Genomic DNA, 10,924 nt, shown 5'->3' with positions numbered 1-10,924 from the left:
CTCCAGCCGCTCTCCCGTCGTGCTCGGGGAGCTGGCAGCGCTGGGTGCGGGTTCCTGCCAGGCTCCAGCCGCTCTCCCGTCGTGCTCGGGGAGCTGGCAGCGCCGGAGCGGGGCGGGACAGGGCAGGATGGCGTTGCAGGAAGTTCTGCCTGCGGAGCAGCCGCCTCCGCAGCGGAGCCGTGCCCGGGACAGGCACGGCGAGAGGCGGATGGGCAGCTCGGGGCTGCGCTCCGTGAGCCCGGCAGGCCGAGCACGGGCAGTTCCCGGCTGGAATCCTGCAGGACGAGGTAACCCCAGCCCCGGGCTCCGGCCCCTGCACCGCCACGGCCTCGCCATGAGCGGGGAGCCGGGAGGGCACAGGGGCCACCAGGACACGGGGGTCCCCAGGGGGGTCCCTGGAAGGGCTCAGCAGCGGGACGGCAGCTCGGGGCCCTCGGCTCGGCAGAGGGGCTGGGAAGGGGCTGGGAACCGGGCATGGGACAGCGTGGGGTTGTTTCCTGCGGGGGCACCGAGGTCGGGACACCTGTGCTCAAGGTCAGCCCCTCTGCCCCCGCCCCCGTGCCTCAGTTTCTCCACCTGGATCACGTAAAAAGGGGCTGTAAACAGCGTGGCTTGTGGGACGTGAGAGTGAGTGAGCGAGTTGTCACCCTGCTCATCCCTTCCTCTCGGCTGGGGCTCGCTTATATCTTTCTCCCCCGTGCCTCAGTTTCCCGGGATGCTGGGGGCTGTGAGCACCGCCCGGGCTCCTGAAGGATCGCCCTGCTGAGCCCTGCTGGGGCGGGAGCCTGAGTCAGCGCCAGCACAGCCGGTTCTGCCGGGCTGGACCACGCTGGGGCAGGTAAGGCTGGGCAGGACTCTGCTGCACCACATCCCACAGCCCCCCGTGCTCTGCTGAGCCCCCGGAGCCCCTCACCCGCCTGCCACGCCCTGTGTTTCAGGAGGAGGATGTCCCGGGCCATGCAGTGCCAGGGCTGCCTGCCCTGGGGCAGCTGGGCGCGGCTGCCGCGGTCCCTGGCAGGGACAAGGGGGACCCGCAGCGTGTCCGTGTGTGCGGCTGCCGTGCCAGGTGAGCTGGGGTCGGTGCCTCTGGCGCTCAGCCCTGTCCCCCTTGGACATCCCTCCCCAGCTGGGCAGGGGTGGGGGCACCCTAGCGAGGTGTGGGGTTACCCTGCTGGGCTGGAGAAAGCCATCCCTGACCATGAGCATTCCTCCTCCCCACCAGGTGGTGCAGGCAGGAGTTTCCTCAGGAGGATCCTTGGCACAAGCAGCATCTCCCTCCCCAGGTACAGTCAGTGTCACACGGCTGGGGCTCTTTGTCACAGCACCCGGGTGGACCAGGGACACTGCTCTGCTTCCAAACAAGCACCCAGACCCACCTCCCTGCCTGCTCTGACTCCAGCCCACCTGCCCTGCCTCTCCACGGGTTTTCTGGGAATGCACAGCCTGTGGCTTCCTGACCTGCCTTCCCCTCCCAGCCGTGCCCCTGCCCTGGCCCTGCGCTCTGCCCTGGTGTGGGGGGAGGAAGGGCTGAGCTGGCTCCTCTCAGCACTTCCCACAGCCTGGCTGGGGATCTGCCCACCCTGCCCCAGGTGGGGTCTGGGGCTGCTCCCTGTGACACTCTCCCTCCTCCTGCAGGGGCTGTGTTCACTACCAGGGAGACTCCCAGGAGAAATCTGCCCAGCCCAGCTCCTCTCACCATGGTCAGTCCCAGCTGAGGAAAGTGGCTTTTTCTGGTGAGTTTGCAGCTCTGGTTTGGAGGGAGGGTCCTACACAGTGGGGTGGGGGCAGCCGCTGTCCTGGGCAGTGTGAGGGTTCCCCATAACTGGGTGCTGTCCCCTCTTTGCAGTGGCTTGGGGCAGGCAACTTCCCCAGTGCCCTGCCATTGCACAACCCTTGTCATGTCCAGCACCTTCCTCCTTGCAGGTGCCATCAAGAAGCACCAGAAGAGCCTGTCTGCGTGGTTCAGCCACCAGCCCAATGAGGAGAGGCAGTTCGGCCCTTCCTTCTCTCTGGATGCCGTCCACGTGGACCCAGTGATCCGGGAGAGCTCCCTGGAGGAGATTCTGAAGCCCTCCCCTGATTTAACCATCCAGAACCAGCTCCAGCAGCCCTCCAGGAAGGTTATCAGCCTCCACAACCTGTTCGACGTGGACGCCTGCGGGCGGCAGGTGAAGAACGTGGTGCTCTACGGCACCGTGGGCACGGGCAAGAGCACCCTCATCAAGAAGATGGTGGTGGACTGGTGCCACGGGCGCCTGCCCCGCTTCCAGCTGGTCATCCCCTTCTCCTGCGAGGACCTGTCCCACAGCCATGCCCACGTGTCCCTGCGGCGCCTCATCACCAAGAAGTACCAGCACCTCCGGGACGTGGTGCCGGTGCTGGAGGCTTCCAACCTCAGCGTGCTCTTCATCCTCAACGGCCTGGAGCGCCTCAGCCTGGACTTCAGCCTGGCTGGCACGGAGCTGTGCTGTGACCCCAACGAGCCCGTGCCTCCCTCTGCCATCGTGGTCAACCTGCTGCGGAAATACCTCCTGCCCGAGGTCGGTGTTGCCCAGCTTTGTGCTGGGAGAAGGTTGGGGGTGAGCCCTGAGGCATCACAGGGCTCTTGGGATCATTATTTGCAGTCCAGCTTGGCTGGGAGAGCAAGCAGGCAGCCTCTGTTCCTGGAGGAACTTGCTAAGGTGGCCTCATGTCACTGGTGGGATCTTTGGGGGGGTCTAGTAAGTAAGGAAGGCTGTGATCTTCCAGATTTTATTTATGTCTAGGAGGTCTGGTAAGGTAAGGAAGGCTGTGGTCCTCCAGATTTTATTTATGTCTTAGGGGCCTGGTGTGACTGTGTTCACAGGGGTCCGAGGATGAGGGAAGAGACGAGGATCAGACTCCATGTTTCAGAAGGCTTGATTTATTATTTTATGATATATATTATATTAAAACTATACTAAAAGAATAGAAGAAAGGATTTCATCAGAAGGCTAGCTAAGAATAGCAAAAGGAATGAATAACAAAGGCTTGTGGCTCGGACAGAGAGTCTGAGCCAGCTGGGCTGTGATTGGCCATTAATTAGAAACAACCACATGAGACCAAGCCAGATGCACCTGTTGCATCAGCAGCAGATAACCATTGTTTGCATTTTGTTTCTGAGGCCTCTCAGCTTCTTGGGAGAAAAAATCCTAAGGAAAGGATTTTTCATAAAATGTGTCTGTGACAGCCTGCTAAGGTAATAAAGGCTGTGATCTTCCAGACTTTATGTCTAGGAGGGAATGGGGGAAGTTCTTCTGTCCCCTCTGCCTGGGCCAGGTTTGATCCAGCGCCTTTGTGAACCCCACCCTGTGGATGGGGTTATCCTGGTGCACCCCTCAGTGGGTTACACCCTGCTGGGCAGCCCAGACTCACCCAGCCCTGTGTCCCCAGGCCAGCATCATCGTCACCACGCGCCCATCTGCCGTGCGCCGCATCCCCGGCAAGTACGTGGGGCGCTACGCCGAGATCTGCGGCTTCTCCGACACCAACCTGCAGAAGCTCTACTTCCAGATGCGCCTCAGCCAGCCCGGCTGCTCCGGGGAGGAAAGCCAGCAACGCCACTCAGCAGAGCAGGAGAACCTGGTGGAGATGCTGTCGAGGAACTTGGAGCGCCACAACCAAATAACGGCCGCCTGCTTCTTGCCGTCCTACTGCTGGCTGGTGTGCACCACCCTGCACTTCCTCTACTTCACCAGGGCGGTTCCTCCCAGCCAGACCCTCACCGGTATCTACACCAGCTTCCTGAGGCTCAACTTCAGCGGGGAGGTGCTGGACAGCACCGACCCCACCCACATCTCCATGATGAAGTACGTGGCCAAGACAGTGGGCAAGCTGGCCTACGAGGGGGTGATGTCCCGCAAGACCTGCTTCTCAGAGGAGGACCTGCGGCAGTGCTTCGAGGTGGAGATGAAGACTGAAAGCGAGCTCAACCTCCTGGAGGTTTTCCGCAGCGATGTGTTCCGCTTCTTCCTGAGCCCGTGCGTGCAGCCAGGCAAGGAGCACACCTTTGTCTTCACCATCCCCGCCATGCAGGAGTACCTGGCAGCCCTGTACGTGGTGCTGGGCGAGAAGAAGACCCTGGTGCAGAGAGTGGGGAAGGAGCTGTCAGAGGTCCTCGGGAAGGTAAGCGAAGACGTGGCTGTGGTTGTGAACATCATCTCCAAGGTGCTGCCCCTGCGCTTCCTCCCTGTGCTCTTCAACCTCCTCAAGATCTTCCCTCGCTACTTCTCCCGGGTGGGCGGCAAGGACAGGGATACCATTGCCCACACCATGGCAGAGGAGCTGTTCAAGGAGGAGGATTACTACAATGATGATGTCTTGGACCAGATCAACTCCAGCATCCTGGGCGTGGAGGGCCCCATGCGCCACCCCGATGAGGCCCCGGATGATGAGGTCTTTGAGCTCTTCCCCATTTTCATGGGTGGGATCCTGTCCCGCCGCAACCGCGCCATCCTGGAGCAGCTGGGCTGCTCCATCAAGAACCTGGCAGCCTTCGAGATCGCCAAGGCCATGAAGAAGACGGTGATCAGGAAGGGCCGCAGGGGCCTGCCCCCCTCGGAGCTCATGGACTACCTGTTCTTCCTGCACGAGTTCCAGAACGAGCGCTTCACGGCCGAGGCCATCCTCTCCCTCCGTGCCGTCAACCTCTCCTCCGTCAAGATGACCCCTCTCAAGTGCTCTGTGCTGGCATCTGTCATGAGCACCACGTGTCACGAGGTGGAGGAGCTGAACCTGACCTCCTGCAACCTGGACAGCGGCAGCTTGAGGACCCTCTTCCCTGTCCTGCTGCGATGTAAAGCTCTCCAGTGAGTACCACCTCCTCCTGCCTTTGGGCACTGCTCAAAAATCGGGTTTTTTCTCACCTCTGCCCATCACAGGGATGCTTTAGGAGCCCAGGTATGGAAAACTTAGGAAAGGGCATGTTTATTCCCAGTGCAGACCTAGGGAACTACAGCTTCCAACATGCAACACTCCTTGAGCAGCCTTTCTAGGGCACTGCATGCTGGGATTTGCAGTCCCAGCTCACCCTCCCGCAGGAATTTCTGGGGAGTTCCCTGCAGCTGGTACAGGCTGGGCGGGCTGCCAGCTGTCCTGACAGACCCGAGTCCCTTCGGGAAGTTACCCGGCATCCCCGTGTCGTTAGCTCTGTGAGGAGTTTGCAGTCCCAGAGGTGGGAGTCTGGGCTGTGCAGATGTTCCCACAGACGTTCCAGAACGTTTGTGGAGCTGCAGGTCTTCCTGCCGCCCAGGTGGTGGCGAGACGTGCTCAGCACAGATGGATCGGGGCTGTGCAGCTGGGCTGTGCCGCACTTCCTTCCTCCAGATGCTCAGGAGGGCTTGATGGAGCCCTGATCCCTCCTCTGACCTTCGCCCACCTCCTGAAGACTCTGCCATCCCCTTCCCCTTGCCCCGCTCCTGCTGGCACCGGCTCTGCTGGCTCATGCTCGGGTGCGGTGTCACTGTGCTCCCTTTGGGAGAGGAAACCTGGAGTGGCCTAGTTTGGGGAGCCCAGGGAGGATGGTGATGGGCAAAATGGAGCGGGCAGGGCTGCCAGGCTCCCAGGTAACAGCCATTTTGTTCCTGTCACACCCGTGTCTTGCTCTGCACCAGTCTGCAGCTCAACAGCCTGGGCTCCGAAGCCTGCAAGGAAATCCGTGACCTGCTCCTGCATGACAAGTGTGTGGTGAGCAGCCTGCGGTGAGTACGGCCCCCGCCCTGCATGACACTGCCACTGCTGTCCCCCACGTGCCTGGGCACTCCCTGAGCTCCGTGTCCCACAGGCTGGCCAACAACCCCGTGGGGGAGCAGGGCGCTCGCTACCTGGCCGAGGCGCTGGCCGGCAACCGCTCTCTGACACAGCTGTCCCTGCTGCACACCTCGCTGGGGGACCCCGGCGCTGAGGCCATCGCCCAGCACCTGGCCCAGAACCAGCACCTGCAGGAGCTCAACCTGGGCTACAACTCCCTGACGGACACGGCGGCCCTGCGCGTGGTGGAGGTGGCCAAGAGGCACGAGACGCTGGACAAAGTGCAGTGAGTCCCCTCTGCTGCGCCCCTGCCCTTTTACCCACACAGCATCCCTGCCCTGTGTGCCTCTGTCCTTCCCCTCAGCCCTCACCAGTGTCTCCTGCTGCTTTCCCAGTCTCTACTTCAACGACATCAGCGAGGATGGCAAGAGGGCTCTTGACTCCCTGCGCATGGACCGGGACGGCGTCAGGGCTCTGGTTTTCCTCACGGCGGGCACCGACGTCTCCGATTACTGGTCCCACATCCTGAACGTGGTGCAGAGGAACCTGCCCTTCTGGGACCGCGAGCGGGTCCGGCAGCACCTCACCCTCCTCCTGCAGGACCTGGAGAGCAGCCGCAGCCAGACTGCCAATCCCTGGAGGAAAGCCAAATTCCTGCGAGTCGAGAGCGAGGTCAAGAAAATGCTGGGGAAACTGCAGGATGGGAGCCTCTAACCTGCTGCCCATCCACCAGCCAGGGGTGGGGCAGTGGAGTGTGCCCAGCAGCACATTCCCTATGCCCTCACCCACCTGGAGATGCTGGGTGGATGGTGCTGTCAAAGGTGCTGGGTGTGTGGGGCTCAGCCCCATCTGCAGTGTGGGAATGGGACAGAAACCAGGCCAGGAGCAAATGGGACTTGTTCTTCTGGGCTTGTGGAAAGCCAGCCCCTGCACCCCAGCCAGAGTGCTGGCAGGGAGCAGGATTGGGGCTTGTCTGTGAATCTTTTGGGAGCATTAAAGTGCACCTCTCTATTTCCACTGAAGCACACTAGTTCCAAGACTTGATCTCCTCTTCGGGCCCTTCCTGGGGAGGAATGTGGAGCAGCTGGAGTGGAGGGTTCTGCCTTTCCCCATCTCCCAGCACTGGCATGGAGCAGCCCACCTCTGCTCCAGTGCTGAACCAGTCATTCTCCCTCACTGTGTCCCCCTGGAAGCCACCAGGAGCTGTCCCCAAGCTGGGTGTCCCGGGGTGCTGGTCCCTGCTCCCAGCTCTGGCTGGCAGTGCCAGGGGCTGGGAGGGCAGGGGAAACTCAAGGCTGTTTAACCATTAAACCTGGGGCATCTTGGGAGAGGCGGGGACACTTCCCTGCCACTTCACCCTGTACCTTGCTCCCTCTGGCAATCCCTGCAGCCATGAAGCAAACAAAAGGTATGTGCCTGCCGGGGAATCCTCTGCAGACCCTTCCCCACACACACAGGTGTGTGCCAGGTGGAGCAAGGCAATGTCAGAGCCCAGGCAGCCCATGGAAGGAGCCAGAGGCATGCAGGAAAATGTCTCCTTGTGGGGATGCTGGGGAGGCATCCCCTCTCCCTGGGTTTGGGGTTCCTTGTGCCCAAAGAGGTGTGGAGGGGTTTTATGGGGGGATGTGTAACAGGGAAGGTCTCTGTTTCATTCTCCTGGCTCCAGCAGCTCCCTGGGGTCCTGGTGAACCTTCTCAGCCCTCACTGAAGAGCCCTGTAGACCCCCAGGACTGAGCCCATCTGCTTGGCCCCTCTTTGCCCCAGCAGTGAGTGCCCATGGGACCTGAGCAGCAGGTCCTGCTGTTGGGAAGGCAGGAGGACAGTGGTGGCAGGGCCAAGGGACAACCTGTGCTGAGAGACAGAGGGGCTTGGGAGCTGTGTGGGCTTGGCAAACCCCCTCACCTGGATGGCAGGCTCAGCCTGTGAGTGCTCCAGAGTGTGGGGTCTGCTCCCAGCCCACCACCTCCCGTGCTGACCTCTCCTCTCCCTCTGCAGGACTCGAGGGAGACAAGATGTCCATCATGTAAGTGCTGATCTCCCCTTGACCAGGGGCTTTCTGGGGCCCAGGAGAGACTTGGGGAATGGTCCAAGAGGGAAATCTTGTCTGTCTTTCCCCAAGGAAAAAGGAGGCACAGGCCCCACTTGGCCCTTTCTGGGAGGAACAAGCTCCCCAAAGCAGGGGGAGGCAGGGGCAAGGCCACCCTGCACTAACGTGGCCTCTCCTGCCCTTTATCATTTCAGAAAATTTGAATTTAACCCCAAAGTTGGGATCGACAACCCAGCCTTGACCCTGACTGAGGACACGGGTAAATACACGCCCTCATCTCCCAGGGTGTCCCTGTGTCTGCAGGGGGCTGTGGCACCTGGGGGTCCCTGTGTCTGCAGGGGGCTGTGACACCTGGGTGACCCTGTCTGTGCACGGGGCTGTGGCACCAGGGCATCCTTGTGTCTGCAGGGGGCTGTGACACTTGGGTGTCCTTGTCTCTGCACAGGGATGTGGCACCTGGGTGTCCTCGTGTCTGCAGGGGGCTGTGACACTTGGGTGTCCTTGTCTCTGCACAGGGATGTGGCACCTGGGTGTCCTCGTGTCTGCAGGGGGCTGTGGCACCTGGGCACTGCTGGGGTCCTGAGCTCTCTGCCACACTGGGGACCTGTGGGAGGTGAACACAGGAGGGATGAGCAGACCCCCAGCCCAGGATGGGGTGCAGAACTTGTGTGAGGATCCCTGCAGGGCTCTGCTCACGGGCTGTGCCCCCACACAGATGGTGAGGGCATGGGGGAGCCCCGCTTCTACCTGCTGACCAAGGAGAGCACAGAGACCTTCGGCTTCTGCCTGCACGAGGAGCTGGGCTGCCAGGGCCACATCATCCGGCAGATTGAGCTGGGGGGGGTGGCCCAGCGCAGGGGGCTGCAGGACGGGGACCGCCTGCTCCAGGTCAATGGCCACTTCGTGGACCACATGGACCACCTCAGGGTAAGCTGGGAGCAGCCCATGGGAACGCCTGGGTCCCTGGGATCCCTGATTCCTGATCCCTGATTCCCATGGGAACGCCTGGGTCCCTGGGATCCCTGATTCCTGATCCCTGATTCCCATGGGAACGCCTGGGTCCCTGGGATCCCTGATTCCTGATTCCCATAGGAATGCCTGGGTCCCTGGGATCCCAAATTCCTGATCCCTGATTCCCATGGGAATCTGTGGGTCCTGCCCAGCCAGGGGCACAGAGGATGCATGACTCAGCTTGGACTTGAAGCAATGAACTTTTTTTTGCATTGTTTTTGCATTTTCTTATATTGTAAGATTGTTTTAGTGATATGATAGAATTTGATGTTCTACAGGCGAAGAATTTCCCTGATCATTCCACATCAGCACTTGATTGAGGTTTTGATTGGCAACAGATAACCTCTCAAGTGTTTGTTCTTTCCTCTGCATGGGCCCAGCAGACAAAATCACAAACACTTTTCTTTTTAATTTTATTAAAATAAAAAGGGTGATATTTCACAGACATGTTTTAAAAAAATCTTTTCATTAGGATTTTTTCTCCTGAGAAGCTGGGAGTCCTCAGGAACAAATTGTAACCAATGGTTATCTGCATCTGCTGCTGTGGAATGCAACAGGTGCAGCTGGGATTGGTCTCATGTGGTTGTTTCTAATTCATGGCCAATCACAGCCCAGCTGGCTCGGACTGTCTCGGTCAGTCACAAGCCTTTGTTATTCATTCCTTTTCTATTCTTAGCTAGCTTTCTGATGAAATCCTTTCTTCTATTCTTTTAGCATAGTTTTAATATAATATATATCATAAAATAATAAATCAAGCCTTCTGAAACATGGAGTCAACATTCTCATCTCTTCCCTCATCCTGGGACCCCCGCAAACACCACCACATGCATGAGCCCTGCTGACCCCAGGGCCCCCACCCCATCAGAGGGTGCCTGCTGAGGGTTCCTGGGTCCTTCCAGGTGGTGCAGAAGATCAAGGCCAGTGGGAACCAGGTCCTGCTGGCAGTGCTGGATGGTGACTCCTACGAAGCCGCCAAAGCCCTGGGCAGGGACCTGTCCCAGATGCTGCCCGAGGACATCCGCCCGCGCCTCTGCCACGTCACCAGGGACAAAAGCGGCTTTGGCTTCAGCGTGTCGTGTCCAGAAGGTAAAGCAGGATGCTGCCACCATGAGCCTCCCCATTGTAGCGCCTCACTCACCCCAAAATGCCCCTTCTGCTCCTCCTGCAGGCACCAAGGGCACCTTCCAGCTGTCGGTGCTGCAGGATGGGCCAGCGGACAGAGCAGGGGTGCCACCGGGCTGCTGGCTGCTGGAGCTCAACGGGGACAGCGTCAAGAGCTACTCCCACACCCAGCTCACCAGAAAGGTGCCTGCTCTTGGCATGGGGGGTGAGGGATGGGGCTGAGAATGTCATTGAGCACCTGTGCTTCCCATCCAGCTCAAGCAGAGCGGCAACAAGGTGACACTGCTGGTGGCCTCCAGCGCCGTGGAGGAGTTCTACCGCCTGCGGGGCCTGCGGGTCACGGCTGCCTTGGCTGACACCTCCAGGCTCCCCTTCAAGGTCCGGGAGCTGCACCTGGTGAAGGGTCCTGCTGGCTACGGGTTCCTGCTCAAGGAGGATGACTGCAGCTCGGGAGGAGTAGGTGAGAGGGCTGAGAGGGGCAGTTTGTACCTGAGCAAGGCATTTCTGAGGGCTGGGAAGAGCTGACAGCTCTGTGCCTGCAATAGGACCCTGTCCCCACCTGCACACAGGGGTCAGCAGAGCCAGTTCCCCTCTGTGAGCCTCTGCCCCCTCCCTGTGCTGTGGCAGGCCAGTTCCTGTGGGATGTGGATGTGGGGCTGCCAGCAGAGCAGGCAGGGATGAGGGAAGGGGACCGTGTGCTGGCCGTGAACGGGGAGAGCATCGAGGGGCTGGACCACGAGCAGACCGTGCACAGGATCCGCGCCCGGGAGGATCAGGTGACACTGCTGGTCATCGACCCCGCTGGGGACGAGTTCTACCACTCGGTAGGTCCTGGGGGCACGCCCCTGCTCTGGCTGTGAGGTGCTGTGAGGCTGCACAATGGGATGGGTGTCCCCAACAGGGGCTGTGTGTCCATCCCTCTTCTGCTCTTCCAGATCGGGCTGTCCCCCCTGCAGTTCTTTGGGGACGGTGACCCCG

The 10,924-nt window shown here is 60.4% G+C and overlaps 1 protein-coding gene across 3 annotated transcripts; it reads left to right on the top strand.

Moving 5' to 3' along the window:
* The first annotated feature begins 200 nt into the window (after positions 1–200).
* NLRX1 (NLR family member X1) lies at positions 201–8,584 on the top strand. 3 transcript variants are annotated; one of them, XR_008508771.1, is made up of 12 exons: positions 201–287; positions 707–838; positions 939–1,066; positions 1,223–1,283; positions 1,636–1,733; positions 1,924–2,540; positions 3,412–4,826; positions 5,631–5,717; positions 5,801–6,052; positions 6,162–6,438; positions 8,008–8,072; positions 8,529–8,584. XR_008508771.1 is itself a non-coding variant. In XM_054517077.1 (11 exons), exons 3-11 carry the CDS (start codon positions 946–948, stop codon positions 7,798–7,800), a joined length of 2,967 nt encoding a protein of 988 aa, XP_054373052.1. In that variant the 5' UTR covers positions 201–287; positions 707–838; positions 939–945; the 3' UTR covers positions 7,801–7,964. The 3 variants fall into 3 exon arrangements, 2 of the variants coding, with proteins under 2 accessions (XP_054373052.1, XP_036253461.1); XM_054517077.1 differs by lacking the exons at positions 8,008–8,072; positions 8,529–8,584 and adding an exon at positions 7,762–7,964; XM_036397568.1 differs by lacking the exons at positions 8,008–8,072; positions 8,529–8,584 and having other exon boundaries at positions 6,162–6,788.
* The last annotated feature ends 2,340 nt before the right edge of the window (positions 8,585–10,924 follow it).

Source organism: Molothrus ater, chromosome 22, assembly GCF_012460135.2.
Source record: "Molothrus ater isolate BHLD 08-10-18 breed brown headed cowbird chromosome 22, BPBGC_Mater_1.1, whole genome shotgun sequence".
In the NCBI taxonomy this organism is placed as follows: Eukaryota; Metazoa; Chordata; class Aves; order Passeriformes; family Icteridae; genus Molothrus; species Molothrus ater.
The sequence above is the reverse complement of the archived record's forward strand: the minus strand, read 5'-3'. Positions and strand labels throughout refer to the sequence as shown.

Bases quoted from the DNA above. Each gene is read 5' to 3' on its own strand.
- NLRX1 (XM_036397568.1), top strand. From the start codon at position 946: ATGTCCCGGGCCATGCAGTGCCAGGGCTGCCTGCCCTGGGGCAGCTGG. The intron at 1,284-1,635 runs GTACAGTCAGTG...CTCCTCCTGCAG, and splicing joins AGCAGCATCTCCCTCCCCAG to GGGCTGTGTTCACTACCAGG. The intron at 4,827-5,630 runs GTGAGTACCACC...GCTCTGCACCAG, and splicing joins CTGCGATGTAAAGCTCTCCA to TCTGCAGCTCAACAGCCTGG.